The following is a 23,714-nucleotide window of genomic DNA, read 5'->3' on the forward strand; positions in this document are numbered from 1 at the left end:
GGAGAGCTGCAGGAAGGCAAAATAATTTTTCCAGTTTTCTGCATTCCCCAGTTTTAATGGTGTTATTTCAAATGTTTAAACTATGTATCAACTCTAGAAAATAAAATGTCAGTTTTACTTTTATGTATTTAACCTTTGTCAAAGCAGAGACTTCCCATTTCTGAAAGGACCTTAGAGTATATGCTGTGAAGTATTTTCTATTTTCATCTCATATCATTAGATAATATTAAGACTGGCTTGAAATGGCAATACCAGTAAAAAAGAGAAAAGCTTCCATTTGTTCAACAGATGCAGGATAGCAGGGTACAACCCTGTCTACTCTATCTTTTTCAGAAACGGTGCACTGAAGCAGATGTTGATGTAATGTGATGCATTGTGACTGTGCATCATAAACCTAAGTTAACTTCAAGCTTTGGTGGCTGTGGGGCACTTTATGTTTAAGCCAAATGGACAAGTGCATTGTCTCTGTCCGAACAGCTGCCAAGCGTCAACAGTGGAAATGTCAACGCTTGTGGCCACAGAGATAGATGCGCCTACTGACGAACATCTCTGGAGATCCATCGCACAAGATGAGTGATACAGTTTATTTACTTTAAATAACATGGAGATGTGTGTCTGTAAAAACTCATCATAATAGCTGGCTCCATCTTTTTTCTACATGATAGTGAAATGTACAGGCACAAATATGGCCTACTGTACATACATACAGTCTTATGCCTTTTCAGGCATTAAATACTATTACTAAAAGTCCCATATTGTATAAAGTGAGATTTTGATGTCTTCTTTGATTATACAGCAGGTCTAGGTTCTATGAAAGTATCAAAGCACTCAGTCCACAGAGAAATGCACACAGCACGTATTCAGAAACTGAGCCTTAAAATGAGCCGCCAGGACTTCTGTAACTTTGTGATGTAACAACAAAACAGTCACTACTGTCAGTCATGCCCCAAGCCCCACCCATCTGGATCCACCGTCCAACCTTGCAGGATTTGGTTTCTTTGAATGTTTACCTGAAATCTGATATATTTTTATTTGATCACTCAGAAAACAGTCAGCCAATCACAATTGTTGCTAGAGCTCCAGAGAGAAGCCTGAGAGAGGAGATGTAAAACTACATTGAGATGTTTTTTGGTTTTCAAAATCACAAATGTATCTTCTTATGGATCAACACTTCAAATAAAACACAGGAAAAGTGTAAAATATGGGACCTTTAACTTTACTGATGTGATCAAGTGATTAAAATTGTGGCTTTTTGTCATTCAGATATAGGTGACTTTTACAGCTTGATATTGACGGTTACAGAAATCACATGAAATGGTATCACTGATATGAAGGAAGCACTTTTTTATCAGTCTGCATCACTGCTGCATTTTAAACCTTATTTTACCATTGAAGCTTTAGTCTTTATTATTGCCATGACAATTGGCCCAGCTGCTCTCCATTGAATCCCTTCATAAATGTTTCTCAACACTTTCAGCATTTCATGCTTTCAAGTGTCCAGCAGTGCACAAGCATCAAATGACAAGACTTAACTTGGGACTGACGATTTGGTAGATATTCATGTATTCATTCATGCAGAGGATGAGGGAGTGTTGGTCTGATTATTATTGGGGCTGTATGATGATCGTCTTTTTTTTAACCTCTTTTACTCCTCACTGCACCTGATTTTTATAAACTGATCTGACATGAGGAAAATCAAAAATTAAAAACAACCTAAATCTGTTCATTTAGAGCATTTCGATTTCGAGTTTTATTGTCATTGAGTCAAGGAGATACTTAAATTATGAAGTTATTACAATGATCGTAATTAGTCTAATAACATTTAATCTCTCTCTGCCTTTATCTAACCTTGTGATGCTAACAACATTCAGTTCATATTTGTGCCATGGCTGTAGAGACTTGACACTTGAGTGAGTGAGTACTATATAAGTTTTTTTGCCCTGAGTTTTGCCTCTCAGATTAAATACAGTCTGCCCTACCTTGTTAGTGGGGTGAGTTAGGGCTAAAAGAGAATGAAAGAGTATTTATACAGTTGATATTCATGTTTAGTTTCCTTGATGGAGTCTGTTGATGTGTTCACAATGCAGACACTAAAGGTTTGATGTGGTTCAGCCATTTGGATGAATGCCTTTTTTTGGATTACATAAAGGTTATGTAATTTCTGTCCAGTGCGTACCCACTACAAAAATGGTAAAACAAGACAGCACTCTCACAACAGACAGGTGACGTGATGTGGCAGACAATAATGAACCCGATCATAACTTTACTTCTTGAAGAAGACGTTGTCCTCCTCCCAGAACCAGGTGTAAGTCAGGTTGCGAGGGTAGGCCTCCGCCTGGCAGGTGAAAAAGGCATCCTGCGAGATGTTCACTGTAATGTTCTCCGGTGGCGATACGATGAATGGAGGGCCTGGGGAGGAAAAGACAGAAACAGTCAGAAAGTGAGACTCATACTCATTAGCACAGCTGATGGTGCCAAATGTAATTGTGTATGTCAGGGTTCAATCTGATTGAACTTTGCACAAAACAAATTTGAGAGCAACTGCAGAAACAGTAGATCTCATCCCATTCGTCACAGAAATTAATGGGCAACCACAACGTGATTTAGGACGGACAACATACAGAGTCTGAACAATTTATGTGTTAGTTTGAATTCATTTGAACTTGATTTTCGGAGAAATGCTGACAGCAGCACAACAAATATTCAACTCAGTCTATTTCCTTTTCCTGATTACAAGCTGAGAAAACTCACTTGCAATGAGTTAAGGGAAAAGAAAGAACAAAATCACTGTATACATTCTCTGAGGGGTCACCATTGTTATGGCTAGAAATACCCAATTTACCCATATTGTATAAATAATGGGTTAATAATAGGTTATGGAGACTTGACTTGGACTTTTTGATTGTGTTTATTGATGTGATTGTGGTTCAGGGGGTAGAGCGCGTCGTCCACTAGGCTTGGGCCGATATTCAATAATATCGAATATCGTAGCTCCTCTTTTTTCCCTTTTTTTTGTGTACCCCATATGTGCAACACCTCTATGACACACACACACACACATATAGACACACAGACATGTACACACACACACACACACACACACACACACACACACACACACACACACAAACACACACACCAGCATTACTAAATACCCTCTGCAATGATTTTGTACCTTTTTTTTCTTGTCTTTTTTCTCTTAATGTTTGTTCTTTGTTCATCTGTCTCCACTTTTTTTTGTTTTGCAATCACTCAATAAAGGAAAAAAATGCATGTAGGGATTCAAATATTATCTATATTTTTCATGATAAGACAGAACTAATAACTTATTGTATTGTCTTGCTCTATAATTATAAATATAATATATTTGCCACCGTGCAATATTTTTCACCATATCAATTTTTTTCAGTCTTGCACAGGCTAATGAGTCTAACCCTAACTTGTCTGTTTAGTGGTAGCATTGCTTAGCTGAAATATAAAATATAATAATATAATTATCTATAATCAAAAAAAAAACCAACTGAAACACAAAATACAACAATATAATTATATATTCTTGTGATAAAAAAAGTACATTGTATTATTATAATCGTATCACATATCGCAATATTTGGGCTTGAGTCTATCGAATCAGTGTCAGGTTAGATCGCCAGCACCTCCTGAGGGCAGTTTGCTCTTTAACAAGAACTATTTGAAAATACAAAATATACAGAACAATTTGTTTGCAGATATACTGTCCTGAAACCTAAATGACCATATTGTCCACAAGGGGAAAATGAGTCAGTGTGCAACCCAATCACATCACACACAACACAGGAATTAGTTAACATACTGCACAAGGGTCACATGTCTGATTTACAGCCATACTGTTTAGACACAGGGATCAACACCAGCATGTCCACTCTGAATTCTTTGTTGGAGTCGTCACAGACATATCAAAGTCATATCACACACTTACTTTGCACTCAGTAAAGGATTATGAGAATTTATTGAGTGATCCTTGCTGTGCCAGATGGATAATCCTCCTTGCACTCATGGATATATTTATACCATGATCCTTGATTTGCAGTAATTTCCTACCTCTGACCATAACCATATATGTAACAGTGTGAGTTTGGTCTGGAAGCTTAAAAACATGCTTTTCCACCTTAATCTGTTTTCAGGTACTTACCACACACTGTGCTGTGTTTATCAGAGAGAGCCACTCAACATGCGAGTGTAAGAATATACAGCAATAGCACCCAAAATAGGACGTACTACACATAAGTATCAGCTGTAAAAGCTGGAGGACCTCATCTGAATGTGTCTGGTCCTGAATGACGAGATAAATATGTGTGGATTTAATACTTTCAAACTGAGTATCACGTTTGAGCATGACTTCTGAGCTCCTCAACTGACTGGAGTACAAAGACGCTGATGAGGATTGAAGAGGAATGAAGAGACTCAAAACCTTGTACTCAGGAACGAAGAAGGGTCAAAATAAGACACGCAGTGCCACCAGACCCAAAACAACCAGGCTGAGATGAGAACTGGTGATGAAGAGAAGATGGTGCACGCTAAGTTGAAGGATGAGGAATCAGCAGTTAAACCTCACTGATCCTGGAGCAGGGGACGGTGAAGTTAGTGGAGAAAAAAGAAAAAACGAAAATAAAACAAAAACATAGTTTTATGTGTCACTTTGTGACACACCACTTGCTAGAACTTGAGGAATGAACTTGTTTGTGAACCGGTTTGTGAACAGTTTGAGGGTTTCACTCACATTTGTGACTAAAAACAGACGTGAGCAACTGAAAACTACAGCAAAATTCAGCCCAAACAGCCTCCAACTAAAAGGGTGATAACACAACAATGACCATGACACAGTCACTGATTGAACCATGTATTCAACTCATCACAGCAAAGAGTGCATTAGTAGTTTTGATAACATATTTGAACTCAGTTTAAAGCAGGTCATTCTTAAATCAAACAAGTGTTTTCTCCCCGTGAAGAAAAGCAGAATGTGTCTTCTTCAACGAACGGTCTGCACCACTGGTAAATAGCTTACTTGTACTTAAAATGATATTCATTGAAAAGGAAAATGCTGCAAGTTGTTATAAATCACTCGACACGGGCCACTTAATAACAAATCTGCTCATACAAGTGGTTCTTGCATGACCTCCCATGACCGTTTTAGTGTACACTGCAACACCAAATACCACCGAATGAAGGGGCAGACCACAAACCACAACATCCCCACTCCAAGTCCTGATGGGCACCTTTGTGGCATGTCATTCTCTGTCTCTCTCTCTCCCTTCATTTCATGTTATCTCTCTCCTTTTGACTTTATAATAAAGGCATGACAGCAATCCTTTAAAAAAGTGAAACATCCCTCATCAAACTTAATTACAATACGTTTTTATTTTAAAAGCAAAATATTGGCTGATTTTCTGTGATGAGTCTTGGGACTGAAAACGGATGCAATTTAACTGTAATGAGGACGATGCAAGCAACTGTACCTATCTGTAACTTCTGAACCACCTCAGCACCTTTGAACACAACCCAGATATGAATACAAACACCCTGCATCAACATCCACATGTGAGACAGCAGTTACAAGAGGATGCTACTTTATGACCTTTGAACTGAACACTTTCTCCTGGTGAAGGATTTATACACACACACACACACACACACACCTGTGCATATATCATCATATTTCTTTTGATTTTTTCATACCACACTCATACACAGACATGCACACACACACACACAATCAGATACACACGCACAGCTGAGCTGAGCCAGTGTTGCAACTATAAACTGCTAGTCCCATATGTTAGTCCTGATCTGTAGCCCACGGCCTGATCCTTTAACAGGCAGCGCGTTACCATCTGCCAGCCCCTTAGCAGGACAACCAGGACTAGGCCTGTGCTGGATGACTGTGTTGTTAGTGTTTGGGTGGGTGTGTGAGTGTCTATGTGTGTGTGTGTGTGTGTGTGTGTGTGTGTGTGTGTGTGCATGTGTGTGTGTGCCAACCCGCTCTATTTGGGTCCAGCTGAGTGCTAGAGATTTGTTGGCACTGTAGTCTCTTAGCTGATCTGCTGCTCAGTGGCTTTCCAGGAGGGCCTCTATTAATCTGTCTCACTCGTAAATTATACAAGACGGGTCAAACAACCATTCTGGCTCAGTCCTGGCTTTGTACTCAGTCGCAAAAAGAAATATGTGAACATGTTCACTGTCTGTTCTCTGAATGAAAGCAACTGGCAAGTAACATACACAGTACACCAGAGAAACTTCTGTTACTTGATTAGAAGTCATGGCACTGCTTTTTAGCATTTATGAAAGACTTTTTTCCTGCAATTTCATGTAATCTAGAGCTTTTATTTATAGATATGGTTGCCAACAGACTAATTTTATGTATTTTCTATACAGTACATAGTATAGTATTCATGCCCACGTTAGTAAAACCATGTATTGCTGAGTGCTTAATTGACTTCTTAGCATACCAGTGCAACCCCTAATGTAATACAAAACATATATCTACATTTATTGTTATAATTATATTGTTACAAGCCCAGGCCTCCACTGTGACCCTCCCCCTCCTCCTCTGTCTGAACTACTACCTTCTGCCATCTGATAGAATAACTCACTGATGCATGAGGAAAAACATTTATGGCTTAGTTGAGTATTATTATTACTGATAGTGTTGATTCAACACAAAAACAATTCAGAAAATAAATTTGGTACCACTTTACAATAAGATTACCCTTACCCTCAAGGATTCATGAATGGCCCATAACGCATGGATTAATTAGCTTGTTAACACTTTGTAATTAATTTATAAACTGTTATAACATGTTAGATAAAAAGGGCAAAACTGACCTGTTGCTTGCCAAATAGTGAACCCACATTTATCTGTACTGTTAAGCCTCGAATCTCATTCGTTACTGAGCTTCCTTTGTTTTCTCCATCATCCAACATATGTACCTGTCTTTTGTTAAATTACAAGCAATTAACCACCATCAGCATCTTAATGGTCAAAAGTTTCAATTGGCATATCATATTACAGCATATCTGGATTGGCAATATTGTTTACCATGACATGCTATCATGAGCCATCCTCATTATACACAGGAGTTGATATGACATATGCTATCAGATTGTTATGCACAGTGGATAATAAAATAGAGATGCTTTTTGTTGGTCAGTCTCTTGTTTGGGACTTTGGCATTCCAAGTATAACACAACTGGTATCCTTCCTTTACTTGGTCTACTGTTCATCCATTCTTTGACTCACTCTACACAAATCTGTGGCCTGTTGTTCACTGAGCTGACTCTCTCCCAATCCATCTTCATGTTTCTTGGCATCTCATTTTTTACAACCATTTATTAAAAAGTTATTACCATTTATAACTATAAAAAGAGAGCCCTATTGTAAAGTGTAAAACCCTTTATCATTATTTAATGAGTTACAATAAGGCTCCCTTTTACCAGTTATAAATGGTTGTAACTCATTAGTAAGATTAATGAGTAGTAAGCATTAACTTAATCTTGCCAAATAGTGAGGCTGTATCAATGTATGAAAACTGTTATAACTTCTTTATAATTGTTATTTATGATTTTGTGACTGAATTAATAACCTAATTATAAACTATTTCTAAATCCTTTATAAGGGTAGACTAATTGTAAAGTGGTACCATTATTTCTTTAAGCGAATTGTTGTAAAGTAGCTACTTCCTGCACAGAACTGTTAGTGTAAGGATGTTGCCTTCCTCACTCTACATGCAAATCTAGTTGATGGAGATTCGGTGCTTCTTACAACCAGAGGTAGCTACAGCCTCTCACATTTTTCCAAATATATTAGTGATATTGGGTTAGGGAGGTGGGAGTTTAGAGAGAATAGTAGACAGCAGTAGTGAATGAGATCTGTTAACTGTATATGTACCAAATACACTGACTAGACAGTGACAGACAACAGGGGTTATATTTAAATCTTTTGATCAAAATTATTGCTGAAACAATTTAGTAGTCGCTGGACGTCCCTTCCAAATCCTCCACCCTTGGTCTGTGCATGTGTACAGACGTGGAGATGTGAAACAACAACTGAGGCTGTGCATGTAGCTAACGTCAGCATGCTAGCATACTCACAATGATAATGCTTACATGCAGGTCTAATGTTTACTTCCTTCATCATCTTAGTTTAGTGAATTAGTATCCTAAAATTCGCCATTTAGCACTAAACACAAGGTACAGCTAAGGCTGATGGATCATACATTAATGAGCTGGCTCATTAACTACAAATAAAACATTAAAAAAAAAACATAAGAAGAGAAGTTTGGTGAGTTTTATGGATAAAACCAAGAATGAAAGACAGATGGCAGAAATGCTGAATGACAGATTATACAGAGTTACTGAAGCTAGTGGCTAGACTTCAGGACTCCAGTTTTCTATAATGAAGTAAACATCTGTTTAATACTTTGTCGACTTTCCACGAGAATGATAGGAATCAATCAAGAAAAAACTCAGTGAACATGTTTCAGTTAGAGATTGAGCCTCAGTCTAGACGAGGTCATGATCACTCAGGTCTGTTCATCTGGGGCGGCAATCTTTAAATTAGATGACCTGGAATCCCATGTTCGCTCCTTTATCATTCATCCTCTTTGGTGAGGCGAATCAAATCTAAGGTTGCTGCACAGACACACATTTGACACTGTGTTTACTTTCAATTTGTGAAAGAAAAAAAAAAAAACTACTGACTTTGAGCACACGATGCTTGTTGTGGCAGATCGTAGACGATAAATGATTCATTTGCTAAATGTGTCTTGATTTTGTAGTGGAGTGTGTACTGATACAGACAGATTGCTTTGGTTACAGAAGCTGACATTTCATTTAGAGCTGGAGGCAAAAAGCTTTTCCCATCCTTTCATTCTTTTTTTCTCTTTGGGCCTCTATCAATGGTAAACTGCTCGATTGTACAAATACAATTGTTGAGCTCAAGATAGTCTTAAATGTTCCTGATATAAAATTCAGTTCCTAGTACTCCCCAAACTAATTTCTGCATAGTCTAGTCCCACTCCCAAACATATGGCTGCATCATACTGTCGTGTTCAGATGGGTGTGATGACATGCTTGAGGCATCAGTTAGCTGATATCACACTGTGACTGTGTTGTCCCAGCAGGGAGAAGATATATATATAGCTTGAACACATTTTCAAATATGAGAAACTTCTACTTTTCAACTTTATTTTTTTAGTCACAATAGAAGCATGGCTCAACGTATGTCTATCAGGCGGTTCCACCACTTTGGTCCAGACGGAAATATCGCTGCAATTATTATTATTATTATTATTATTATTATTATTATTGATTACCACAAAACTTTGTACAGACATTCATGTTCCCTTGAGCAGTGGTCGGCCACTGGTGGGCCGTGGGCCAAAACTGGCCCACCCGCAACAGGCAGCAACAGTAACCCACAGAATCTCTCCCGTTCCTTCCTCTCCAGATATGAAACCACACCACCCTCACCTACGTACCCGGCAGAGTTTTCCGGAGTGATACAGCATAGGAGAGAGCTAGAGAAGTGACACGCCGAAGCAATTACGCAATAATTTATACTCAATGTTGGCGATATAGTCATTAACTACACGCCACATAGAACAAGCCACAATCCATCAAGTACATTCGTTATATTGCCCACCCCTACCTGCTAATCTACGATTTAGCAAAGTAAATAATTACATATACAGTGTTCAAGATTTTAAAACTTAAGTCAAGTTAAACTTACACTTAACCAGCTTAGCTTTATAAACCACTTAGAAAACATAGGAGAAGTAGTTCTCCAGATAAATAGTGGGGATCAGTGATTGGCTGCTAGGTACGTACATTCACAGCTCATTCAGGCTGCTGATTGGTCGACTGAACGTGCTCACTCACTGAACCTGGTCAGTCAAGAGAGCAACAGCCACATGAGAACACATTCACTGAGAAACACAGCAGTTGCTATTGCAAAGTGAAACCTTTACTTACTTACCTTACTACTGTCTTTTTGGCGCAAACAACACACTGCTGAGAAAGGCTTTGTTTCAAGTCTGCATTCTAAGCGTAGTTCTTCAGCAAGAATGTTACTGGAAACTGCTCATACTGATCAATGTGACACAGACAGACGTGCTCACTATAACTAGTTCCTCTGAACTTGGTCAAATACTTAAAAAGAAAAATAATTATTTGAGGATTCACAAGGTTTCTGTTCAGTTAAATCAATACAGATTGTGGTCTGTGTCCTTGCTGTCGTAGAGGTCTGGTAGTTTTCTGTGTATTTTATTGATTTGTTTGAAACAACATTTCCAGTGGTAAATAGCACGTCCAGGAATTTGCTCAATTCTTCTTGATTACCGACACAATTTCTCTTTGTTTTCTCTCTTTACTGCTTCTCTTCCTTTATCCTCCTCTTCCTCTTTCCTTAGTTGCTGCTCACTTCAACACTACTCGCAGTACTTTAATTATGTTGTAGATTTAATACATCGAACTGAATGCAAACTTACAGTGATAATGGAAATATTATGGTTTTACTCTACAAGTGACTGTAATGGCCTCATGCACATATCATTATCTTTTAAATTTGCTTCACATCAATAAAAACACAGATATTTGTTCCCCTTCAAATGCAAATTCATGCATACGTCATGCATATGGTAAAATACAGCATCTTGTAACTTTCTGGTGAGTATGAATGTGATACTAAGGAGTAGTGCTCAGAGACAAATGAATATTTTAGAGTAACAGTGCTGTTGTGCCTATTTAGGGAATTTTTATTTTGGTCTTTCTTTTATGTGACTTCCCCTTTATCAGGATTTGATTCACTGCTTTTGTTCTTTCTTTGTTCTTATCGGCATTGTATTTTTACATTTGTTTTTTGTGCTGACTTAACGTTTTAAGTTTGTTGGTTTTTCAGTATCAGTTTCTGATTAAAAAGAATCTATCATCTCTGCAAAACCTAGTTGAATACACTGACCTGGTATAACTGTTACTTATAAACGCAGCTTAACACCCATAGTAAATAGAAGGGGGTGCAGGATTCAACACTGAATAACACACGACAGATAGGAGCTGAATGTGATGTTTTGTGTGTCCATTCAAGATTCCGTTTCATTTCTGCAATCCTCTGAAAGGATAACTGGGAAAAACTCTGTGTGTATATACTGTATATGGGAGTGTTGTGATACTTCCCCAGATACGTGACGAGGCTCTAACGGACATAAATGTTGTAAATAAATAAATACTGTATGAGGATGAAAAAGAACAATAGATATCATAAAAATCCAATTTGCCAGCCATTCATCAAATCATTTCTTTCTAGAAAAGAAGTTTGTGCCACAAGAAGATGTAAAAAACCTCTTGTACTAGCAAGAGGCAAGACTAACTAACTAATAAGACTAACCTTGTACTAGCAGCCGTGTGGTGTGAATGGCCTCTCCCTGGGGACTGAAAGCCCGACATGTGTAGGCCCCACGATCTTCCCGGGTGATGGATAGCACCGTCAAACTCCCATCAGACACCTGAATAAAGACATACACATTTAGCTATTTGAAGCCTTCTTTTAAGGTGGAGAAACGGAGTCCTAAAATGTTGGTCCTCTAACTAAACCATTATTATTTGATTGCTTTATACATAGAGAAAATACATACACAAATTGGAGGTGAACTTTGAATCAGTTGAATGTTTTTAAAAGAAAAAGATATAAATATTTCCATAAATATAAAAATACATCATGATAGATGGAAGATGGAACACATCAAATCACCAGGAAGTACACTACTGCAGGGAGGCAACTTTAATGTTTGGGTGCATTTAAGAACTAAAAGTTTCTACCATCTGACTTCCTCCTGCAGAGGACCTAGGACACCTACTGGGCAGTGTTGTGCATGAGCGCACTCATTTTTTGGTGAACGATGAACTGAACACGTATCTGTTTTCAGCTAATGAATGTGAGCGTTGTTTACTCTGGCGAAAGTTAACAACGCTCACACACCGGAAGGTGGCAGTAGTGAACCAAAAAAGCTGTCAAAGCTGCCAACTGCCAAAAAACACCAGAAGAAGAACTGTTTCGGTTTTACAGCAGCACGCAATGGTTTATGGCACCCAGCATGTGTCAGGTGAGGTGTCTGGTGCTGGCAACAGAAACAGCACCGCTACTGGTGTTACTGAAGTCAGTTTGTATGAATATTTGAAGACTTTTATGAACAAATCAGTTCAAGTTCCAATGATAAAAATCTCACCGCAGGGTCTAAATAAACAGCCACATCAGTAACGAATTTGAAACGACACATCAAGTTGAAGCACCCAGCTAGTCTTTTAAAATATCTGAAAGTGAATGATGATCACAAGAAATCATTAAGAAAAGATCAGACCATAAACCAACTTCCAAAAAGTTCCTCCACCTGAGTCAAACTCAAAGCATGTACACATAAAACATATACTCGCACAGGTTTTTTCTTATCATTTAAAAGTAATCTCTGTCTGTAACGGTAATTCATGTAGTTTGAGAAGTGACAGTGATTTGAGGCTGGGATGGATGGGTAGGAGGAAGTTCTTTTTTTTAAACAGAAGAAATGAACATGAAGTAGTTCATTTTTTCTGACTGTGAAGTTCAAACTCAAACTCAAACTCAAACTGTGAACTATGAACATGAACGAGTTCATTTTAACCTTTGTGAACTGAACTTTGAGCTAGCTCTAGTGAAGTGTAAACTTGCACAAAACTGCTACTGGGTTTATATTCTTCGACAGGATTTTGGATCAAGGTTTTTCAGTTATATGCTTCCCAGCATGACTGTATTACGGAAAGCCAAAGGGATAATGTGATGCAGGTATCTAATATTTGATATCTTGAATAAAAGAGAAATGCACAGTGCAGCCATTCAATATTTGGATTATGTCATTGTTTCTAAAACCAGCCTACTTCAGTGTTATACGTTACTATATCATCATGTGTAATATCCCGCTGAGGAATAATGGTCATGTGTGCAATGTGGTCTAGAAATCATGGAAAAGACTTTGTTTGGGTGGGTGGCAGGTGGATTATTTATGCATACATGCAGACTCGGATGAAATAAGAGCCAATCCGCACATCACTACTCTGTACATTCAACATTATCTAAAAGACTTTGTCTGAATGCTTATATGTGGCTCTCCTAAATCGGGCCTCTTTCATGAAGACTGGGCAGATTTGAGGCTCTGTCACTCAAATCTGGCAACACTAGATCTGTTTTCTTTGTTGTAAGACAATGACACAGGGAGGAACGTTGAAGATGAAGTGGTTGAATCTCTCCTTCTGTACCTGCCAAGCAGTTAATGCATTAATTTTGTTAGCTTCTGTAGACAAAAAATCACTTTCACTTTCATAAGTGTCTCAAAACAATGCTCACATATGTACATTTAAACAGTTTTCCCATCCTAACATGTTTACAGTGAAAAAGGTTGGTGTCCACTAAAAAGAATGTGACAAAGATTCCCCTTTAATTTGTCACACTCAAACTGCTGAAGCCAAACATTAGCTTTTGCTGAACTTTCTTTTAGCGTAAAGCAAAGGTGGATTTTGTCAAAGGTGCATTAAGAAGGGATCTCTAAATGTCCAGTCCAGGAAGGAACAGGAAGAATTATTACAGCAAGAAAAACCATTTTCAGTATCTATCCGTGCACCTGATTATCATTTTAATACAGACATGAAAAAGTGCAATCCTTTAAATGCAGCAAAGTTAAAGGTTTTCTCTGAATGTTTCTCGTCGTGCCTTTAATGTACAAAACAAAACAAAACCTGTTGGCAGTTATCTGCAGAATAAACAAAAACATATTTCTATGGTAAGGGTGTCATATCAAGTAAAAACAACTGAAGTCAAATCTCCCTCAAAGGACACATCCAGCCTTTGACTTCTCTTCCTACCAGATTTATACTCTCAGCATAAATTCATTTTTCAATCCATTTCCTCCAAGTAAACCATCACATCTGACAGCAGAGAGCACAGCAGCTTCCAGGTTAAATGTGGCTGAGCATTTATTTCTTTTCAAGATAACAAAAAGTTGGTTTCGCCGTCTTTAACCACCTACATCTATCTTTGTATTTATTCACATAAAAGAGAGCAGAGTGCAGACTTTCACATGAAAACCATGGTTGCTCAGATTTCAAGGAAAAAGACTCTTCATGTTAGCAGATCTACAGGTTGTACAGTTGCTCACCAGGCTGTAGAAAAAGACTGTACAGTCCAGTTACTTAGGGAAAGCTGCAGGGACAAATTTAGATATATAACTCTCCTATGAATAAAGCTCAGACATTTAAATAATTGATCTAATGTGGGGGAGTCATATCCATTCCTGCATGCAGCATTTAGTGGTAGATGTGAAGCATACACTACAAACACTAATGCTGCTTTTCTCATTTAACACAAATTCGAACTAAAACCAAACGCTGTAATAGTAAGTTTAAAGATCCCAACTACACTTACAATCTATTCACTGAGCTATTACACCGCAGTAAATCCCAAAAGGTTAATATTCAATTGTAGATCAGTATACAGTGATAATACAGAAATGATTAAGCGTGAACAAAATAAAAGTAGTAAGGAAACAAGGCTGCTACAGATCAATTGGTCATTTCAGATGCTGGACTCTTAACTGGTGGGTATGGTCTATTATTTATACTTGGAGGTTAAAGGTTCTGTAAATGAGATTTTAAACAATCATACAGCAGTAAACAAGTACCTGTATTTTCTATGTAAAGATATAGTAAACTAATGATGTCCTGAGCAAAGAATGAAGTCACACCTCCTCTGTGTTGTAATCTGAGTTACGCCGGTCTTCGTTTAGGTATCCGGTCTGGCGGCGCGTGAATGTTGATGCACAACCGTGGAGCCAATACTGGTCCGGCTTTACCAAGAGGAGAACACTACAAGCTGCTGATGGGCTCAAGCTTGACTCTGAACTTGCTTCTCTTCTCCTACATGTGTAATAACATGATGACTATATAATGTAACATTTCTGTTTTCATTAGTGACTGGCTACAGAGGGCGTGATAATGTTAACTAACTTATGAATGTGTTTGGGAAATGTTGCTATGGCTAGCTGGCTAACATCAGCATTGCCGTGGAACATAACACAGGCGTAGATGTGGTTAACAAAGCATTTGTTTTGGTCTGAGATGCTGGTGGTCTAGTGCGACATCTAGCGGCAGCGACGATCGTTTACAGAACCTTTAAGTCATTAAAGCCAATTTGAGAGTTCCCCAGAAACACAGCTGTTACGATTCAACACATCATTCAAGTGAACATTACTATAAGGTTTCCTCAGATGTAGTACAAAAGGTTAGCAATTCAAGTTGCAATCTGCCTAATCCCCAACCCTTAAAGGGGCTTTAATCTGTATTTCTGTATTTTAAATTGATCACATTACTACATGTACTGTATGTGAAAGGTATCGTTCACTATGACGAACTCAAACAAACCCACTTTACATTTATATATTTTCTGCTGGAGGAGACCAAAGACAGAGCTCAAAGAGAGTGAAGTCAGAAACACGATGGATGGTTTTGTGGCTTCATGTTTGCTGTAAAGAACAAACCGCTTGCTAACAAGTTCGCCTCATTATGGTGTCAAGTTGAATCGTACCAGTGTGTAAGGATCACAAAAGCAAGCAGTGTACTGGAGTGTGTTGTGCAGATCATTGCATATTTAACAAGAGCTGAAAGCACTGCTGGAAACCAGAATACTGCAAGAGTCTACTACCTCAGAGTCTGCAGTGCCCATTCCAGCTTGGTTTGGTAGGCAATGGTGAACAAGAGGTGAAAAACCTTGTATCAATGTACGACAAAGAAACTGTCGTGCAGAACCTGAAACCTAAACGCTGCATACGGGTAAGACAGTCACTACAAACACCATTCACTACCCCACTGCTGGAACCTGCGCAGTGGAGCAGAGGACGACAAAGCCCCCAGATGCAAAACTAAACAGTGGAGAGCTAACTACTAACAATGGAGAACTAATTTGCCAAGTAAAAGCTACCTGATGCTGTACTGAATAGCTGTTTAGTCATATGATTAATACGAAGTGAATCACTTTAAAGTCAAATCTAACATTTTTAGTTTGTGCAATATTGTTTGTAATGTTACAGTGCTATGGTCTATTTTCAATATGATTTGCATATCAAGGATTTAATCATTGTATTTTGTTCGTCTCAATCATCTCGAGTTCTGATTTTATAAAGCACGTCAAGAACAAACAGATGTAGCTCTGCCGTCAGCCTTTATTTTCTGAACAACACATTAGCATTTAAATGCATGAGAGTAAGAGCATAACAGGGTCAGAGCTGCAGTGTGTTTCTGATGCAGAGACATGCAGGCAGAGGACAGTATAGGTAAATAATAAATAATAATCAAAAAAAGTCCCTTTGCTGTTCAGAATTTTCATTTTTTAAGTTAAACTTTATCATGGATCTTGAAATTACAATGAAAGCTAACATTATCAATCTATACAACATTCATGAGTTATGTTATTGTACTTACAAGATGTTCATCTCTCCATTCAGTCCTACTCGCCTAGTGTTTCTCTGTTTAAGAAATTGCAAAATACATTTTAGCCGTCCAACATGAGGCCAAAAACTCGTAGAATAAGCAATTTCATCCCAATAAATATATATATGTAAATAAATAAAAAGGAATTCCTGCTTCTTGGTTGTATGCCATAGTTAGCAGTCCCCTTCCTGAGTTACACCATTGAATAATGACCAAAAGTGTTTTTGCAGAATATAACAGTGAAGTTGACCTCTGACCTTTTGGATATAATGTATACTGTATGTCATCACTTCATCTGTTTATCCTATTAGACATTTGTTTAAAATGTTGTCATAATTAGCCTATGAATTGTGAGTGTGTTTTGTGAGGTCACTGTTACCTTGACCTTTGAGCACCAAATCTTATCAGTTCATCCTTGAGGCCAAGTGAACATTTTTTCCAAATTTGAAGAAATTCCCTCAAGGCGTTCCTGAGACATCATCCTCACAAGAATGGTACAGACAGACACCCCGAACACATAACGCCTCTGGCCCTGACTGTCAGCAGCGCGGAAGCATCATAAAAGGGAAACTTCACTTTTGTCTCCATCAGTGTGAATCTGTCGTACAGACGTCCCAGCAGACATCACCGATAGCTGCAGAGCGAGCCACCCCGGCTGCATGGCCTCTCTCTCGGCTGCAGCTGTCACGAAGGCGTGGCAGCCGCTTCCTCCTCCATACGGTGTTGGTTCAAGTTCCACATGTCTACACTCCACCTTGTGACAGCAGCAACAAATATCTGCTTCAAACTTTATACCAGGAAGCTAGATTTCTTCCAAATATATTGGTATTTTAATTTCAGCATCAGCTTTTCTGTTCATACAAGCTCAAAACAAACTGTGCTATGCTCTTTTATCCATCATGGATAAACTCAACCCGCCCCAGCTGCAGGGCCTCTCTTTCTGCTGCAGCTGTAATGAAGCTCCAGCAGCTGCCCCTTCTTCCATAAGCTGTGGTGTCTGTTTCCACGGCTCTATATTCAGCCTCATTAAACTAGTTGTTTATTCTTTTTTCGACTTACGTTTTGCCCGCTCCCTTCTTGCCTTGTCGAGATTCTTGCCTAACCCCTTGCTGAACTCTGCCTGCCTGCTGACTTTGCTACTTGCCATCCCCATTACCTGCTTCGGCTGCATTACCTTTTATAAAGGTCAGCCGTTTGAAGTGTACACAGTGTCTGTGTTTACCTGAGCGATGATAAATGGTAGGGGCCTGAGTTGCCTCAGATACTGGCGAGCAGATGATATATTGTCCAAAGTGCAGTTTGAAGGCATCAGACTCCAAAATAATGTACAAGGGTTTACATTAGTATGAGGCGAGCTTTTACAACTCTGCCAAGTTATTACAATGATAATCATTTTTCCCTCTGTCCCAACATACAAGTGCAATTTTACTCATTGTTATTGTTGTTGTTGTTGTTTGTATTACTATTATAGTCTGAACATGGCATACCTTATACTTGGCACTGCTGACCATGAGATTGCCTTCCCGCAGCCAGCTGACAGAGGGTTTGGGGTTGCCGAAGGCCGTGCAGGTCAAAGTGATGCTCCCCCCCTCCTTGGCCTCTACATACTGAGGTGGCGTATCTGTGAATGTGGGGGGGGCTGAGGGGTCAGAGGACAGGGAGAAAGGTAGAGAGAAAAAGAATCAATCAAAAGGATTAAGCACAGTGACAACATAGTTAATAGGCTTTTTCCTTTACAATTCTTGTTTTGACCCAATATAAACTGTAACTATGAACTATAACAGTGACAGACTATAAACGGTAAGTAAAGATGGACATAGCTTCTGTGACGTCACCCGTGGAGTTTCTGTAAAACAGTTTTGGGGCATGTGTGAAGCCAAGGCTTCAGTGAATGCCGGTCATTATACATAACTTTAAGCTTTAATAAAATCTAATTGGGTGAGCTTTATAATAATTCACCCAACTACAATTGTCTTGAAGGAGGAAATTAGCTAAAGAGACCAAAACTGTTCTTTGTACAAAGCTGTAAACATGTTTATTTCTGCTGTTAAGTTGGATATTTTAACATGGGAGTCTATGGGGAGTGATTCACTTTTGGAGCCAGACTCAAGTGGCCACAAGAGGAACTGCAGTTTTTAGCACTTTTTTTTCAGCCCCAGAGGTAGTTGCTATAGGTATTTGTCATAATAATAGCATATCGGCCATATAAATTAAACCACTACTTATTCTGTGTTCATCTGTGTATGATGACTCTGATTTCTCCCTGGTACACGGTCGCACTGGTGTGAAGGTTTGACTCACAGCAAAAGGAAATGCCTGATTATACTCTGCGGTAAGCAAACGCAAACACAGACCAGTCCAATGGCAGCTACATGACTGCTGTTGTTACTCTTACTGAAACAACACTAACAGTCAGTACATCTAAGAAGTAAAGACACATTTCTGTTCAGATACATAGAGCCACATTCTTGAAGGTCAGTTGTATTAAATAACCAAATTCTTCGGTTTGAATTGGTTAAATATGATGACTTATACATCTGCTGTGCTGCCTCTGTCCAGTTGTAGGTGCAATCCTTTCTTGCAACTTTCTTGTTTACTGCTGAACATTGATTAGCCAAAGCCGCCCCAACCACACTGCACAGTGAGTGAGCATTACTCAGTGCTTTCAAAGCCCCGGGCAAAAACTCCACAAATGAACACAAAACTGCACTGCTAGCTTAATGTAGCTGCACTGACACACATAAGAACGTGCACTGGCGCGATATTTATTTATACTATATCATGAACTGGTATGTTGTGGTTGCCAGGAGACTGTGCAGGAGAAGGAGACCAGCTGTCACATATTTTGGCTTAATGAACATGCATGGGGGAGTGGGAAAAAAAAATTTCCTCCTTGAAGTTGATTACATTTCCAATAATAGGTTCTCATTACATGTTCATGCCTCCTAAATACACAAATTGTTCTCAGCACAGGGACAAGAAAGTGGTGATGTGTTTGCAGAGTTACTGTAATAGTAGCAACTAATGACCTGACTGTCTTATCATTGAGATTATGATCTTTCAGTATTCCAGTATTTATAGAATCATCTTTTCTAGAACAGATGGTTGCTGTATTGTTATAGGCCATGCAATTTAATATGGGATTCTGGAATATCACCATTTTCCTGAGGAGACTGGGGTCTTTCAACATCTGTAAGAAACCTCTGCTGATGTTTTACCATTCTCTTGTCAGTGTTGTATTCTATTCTGTAGTGTTCTGGGGGAGACTGGTGAGCAAACGTTCATGTGCTGAGCCCTGGGCACAACAGGCATTTGTATCTGTACAGGCATCTGTATGTTCTACATCTAAACTGTTCTATTCATTGCACATATGGTTTCATAGAGACCGCCCAGTTACATGACAAGTAACAATGCTGTGCAGTTAATTTTTTCTATCTAGTTATTTATGCATATTTTTATTCTGCTCTTAACCTTCTTATATTTGTGTATTTGGTGGGTAATGGCTGTTTTATGTGTCATGTAATCTACTGGATGCCTGAATTTCCCTCAAGTATCTATCTATTTAAAAGCTATTTCATTAGCAAAGGCTACATAAAGACTGCAAACACTTTTTTTTTCTTGCCATTTTCTCTAAACAGCTGAGTCAGCAATCACAGAGTTTTGTATTTGCACTGTTCCGATGATAAACTTAAAAATGTTTTCACCTTGACATTCACTAAAGATGTGGAGGAGTAAATTTGACTGAAGAGAGCTCTTTGGAGAAATGCATTGAAACTTTGCTGTACTGTCACCTGAAATGTATCCAGTGAGCCAGGAAACAGATAAATAAATAAAACCAGTGAAACGCCTCAATCATTGCAAACATCTCATGAAACATTAAAGTGCTGTTTCTAAGAGAAGACATTTAAATCTTTAAAGGTATTTTCTTCCCCAGTAGAATAAAAACTTCTGACTCCTTTGAGGGACCGGCTGGCCATGTGTACATAACAGCAGGAGACCGGCCGATCAAACAAGTCACCAAGAGACTACTCAATACTGCATGTGTGTGTGTGTGTGTGTGTGTGTGTGTGTGTGTAAACCTTCAGTGGCTTCGCCTTCGCTCTCTGCTCGGTTGAACATGTCTCATGATTTTAGATGTGTAACAGTACAGAAAGTGAGTGTGCTTGTCACAACAGGAAGATGAGCTGCTGCTGGTGCTGTAAGTGCATATGCAGCAACAGAACATGCCTATGCATTTATATGCACAACAGACACTTAAGAGAAGTTAGTGAAAGCCTGTTTGCAATCTTAAACACCTTTGCAGAGGCCCACCTGTCCCTTTCTCACAGGAGGAGAGACAGGTTTGACATTTTCTACGGCTAGAGAGTGGTTTTAATAAGCAGGGGAAGTTGTTCTTGTCCTTTTCGAAGACTCAAAGTTGTGTTTATGCTGTTTGTGCTTCTCCAAGTGTCTCCATTTATGATCAGACATCGAATTAAATGCGTATGATAAAGGTTGATAAATTAAAGTGATAGTTGAGGTTATTTGACATGAGGTTGTGTGAGGTACTTATCTATAGTCAGCGTTTTACCTGCAGTAGATTCAAATCAGCGTGATCCCAGTTCAAAGAAGCGGCCGGGAGAACTGGCTGAGACACAGAACCTGAGTGATGAGCTGTGTGTTTTAGCCACTTTAAACAAATGCCCACAGAAAATAACAATATCAGTTGGAGTGTACGTTTTACTTTGAATATTTTCACTGCTTTATGTTGCCATCAAACAACCCTTTCTTTGGAGCTACAGTTTGCGAATTGTAGAAGTACCATATTATCAAATCATCTGTTTGCATCAGACAGAGCGTAGGACTATGGTAGTTCAATGGTTGAAAAAATGTAGTTCCAAAGGAAAGGGCTATTTGAAGGCAAGATAAAGTGGTGAAAATATTCAAAATAAATCAACACTTGAACCAGTATTAGCTTTTTTTTTGGGAGTATTTTTTAAAAGTGGCTAAAACACCTTTTTGTGGATGACCCCGTCCACAGCAGAACATCACTGTTCCTCTAAACTCTCTACTGCAGGTAATACACTGACTATGTGTAACTACCTCACACAACCCCACATCAAATAACCCGAACTATCACTTTAATATGCCTTAATATCTCATCACTGATCCATTTGAACGAAAAAAAAAAAAAAACATTGTTCACCTTTCTTTTCAGGGCTTTTACACTTGAATCGGGTGTGAAGATGGGGAGAGATGCGCCGGACATGTTGCGTTTTGTAAAACCATTTTTCTAAATCCTCTTTAGCTCAGAGGCTGTCTAGATTATGGGAAGGGATGATCATACAAGACAATTGGCAAGTCTTCCTACCAAAACACGCTTAAGCTGTGTTCTCTGACTTCCCTGCCCCCATTTAACCCGAACTATCTCTGTTCTATCCACACACACAAGCGCACGCACACACACACACACACACACACACACACACACACACACACACACACACACACACACACACACACACACACACACACACACACAGACAAACGGCAATAATGTCAGCGGTTCAATACAGATTTTTGTTCGGTCATAATTCCTGTTTTGATATTCTCAATCTAATCACTTTAGGACTGAAGCTGATCTGCTTACATGTGTAATCCTGTAGCCTCTCAATTGCTAACATGTCGTTCCATCTGCAGCTATAAGCCAGGCCATAGTGCTAATTCTATGCGGCACGCCACAGAGACTGGAACAATCAAAGTCTTCCAACCGCGCAGCTTCTTACAGACACTTACACCTACATTTATCATTTATGTATTCACTTTTTTTATTTTTCAATATCTTTGATTGAAAACGCAATTAGACAGTAGAACGGAGATATATTTATATATAATAATGTATATTAACATAACAGAATACAGCAGATATCATCTGGGATTATTGTTATTGTAATGTTATAATATAGTTTCAATCATGATACCTTTTTCATATTTAATCCTTTAACTATAAACTGCAAACACTTGACTTTTTGAGGAAAAACAATTCGGTGCACCATGATAATTGGTTTGCAGAGTCATGAAACTTGCTCACCTTCACCTTTTGCCAAAGTTACATTACTGTTGAGTGAACAGCAGCTGTGAGCAGGTACTACTTTTTATAACTCTACTCGGTGATGCTTTCAAGGACACTAAACTCCCAATAACTTATAGCTAGCCTCTACAAAGCATTCTACTCACAAGCTATGTTATTGATTAATTAAATTTTTAAAAAGTGACCTTTTTTTTTTTTTTTTTTTTACCAAAGGAGACTTTGGTAAAAAGACTATGTTGTTGAACTCACCGACATAACAAAAGCTTTATTCATGAGCTATGACTCCTGTTGGTTGACAGTGCTGCTGCCCCCAACCCTCCCATAAACATATCCACATCTTTAGAGGCAATGGTATTGTATTGAAAAGTGTGGCTTCATATACAGCGATCAGCCATAACATTATGAGCACTGACAGGTGAAGTGAATAACATTGATTATCTCGTTACAATGGCACCTGTCAGTGGGGGGGGGGGGGGGGGGGGGGGGGGGGTAATTAGGCAGCAAGTGAACATTTAGTCCTCGAAGTTGATGTGTTGGAAGCAAAATGGGCAGGCGTAAGGATCTGAGCGACTTTGACAAGGGCAGAATTGTGATGGCTAGATGACAGAGCATCTCCAAAACTGCAGGTCTTGTTGGATGTTCCTAGTACCTACCAAAAATGGTCTAAGGAAGAACAACCAGTGAACCGGCGACAGAGTCATGGGCGCCCAAGGCTCATTGATGTGCGTGGGGAGCGAAGGATAGAAGAGCTACTGTAGCACAAATTGCTGAAAAAGTTCATGCTGGTTCTGATAGAAAGGTGTCAGAACAGCTGTTTTGGAGGCAAAAGGGGGACCTACACAATATTATGCAGCTGGTCATAATGTTATGGCTGATTAGTGTATTTATACATCAATAGTTTTAAAATTGAGTTCTTAATTGTGCCATTTGGGGACAGCCCCATGCTCACAAAGTCAAAGCGCCAAGAGTCTTTGGCAATGAAAGTTTGATATCAGGTGGTTCTGGCTGCCTGTTGCCTCACTACAGTTTGATTGGCGTTTTGCCAAGTAAAGTCGTTGTCACCTGCTCATAGTTGGCAGTGGCTATGAGCAAAGTGGATTATACT

General features: G+C 38.9%; 1 protein-coding gene across 3 annotated transcripts in view; it reads right to left on the reverse strand.

Annotated features, from left to right (window-relative positions):
• The window catches only part of LOC130182690 (protein turtle homolog B-like), a 124,952-nt gene that overhangs the window by 49,337 nt on the left and 51,901 nt on the right, over positions 1 to 23,714 (reverse strand). For all 3 annotated transcript variants that reach the window (XM_056397788.1, XM_056397787.1, XM_056397790.1), the window contains exons 4-6: positions 18,027 to 18,178; positions 11,420 to 11,537; positions 2,268 to 2,409 (exon numbers count right to left, since the gene is read on the reverse strand). In XM_056397788.1, coding sequence (XP_056253763.1) covers positions 2,268 to 2,409; positions 11,420 to 11,537; positions 18,027 to 18,178 — 412 coding nt within the window. The remainder of the gene's footprint in view (positions 1 to 2,267; positions 2,410 to 11,419; positions 11,538 to 18,026; positions 18,179 to 23,714) is intronic.

This window comes from Seriola aureovittata, chromosome 15 (assembly GCF_021018895.1).
Source record: "Seriola aureovittata isolate HTS-2021-v1 ecotype China chromosome 15, ASM2101889v1, whole genome shotgun sequence".
NCBI lineage: Eukaryota > Metazoa > Chordata > Actinopteri > Carangiformes > Carangidae > Seriola > Seriola aureovittata.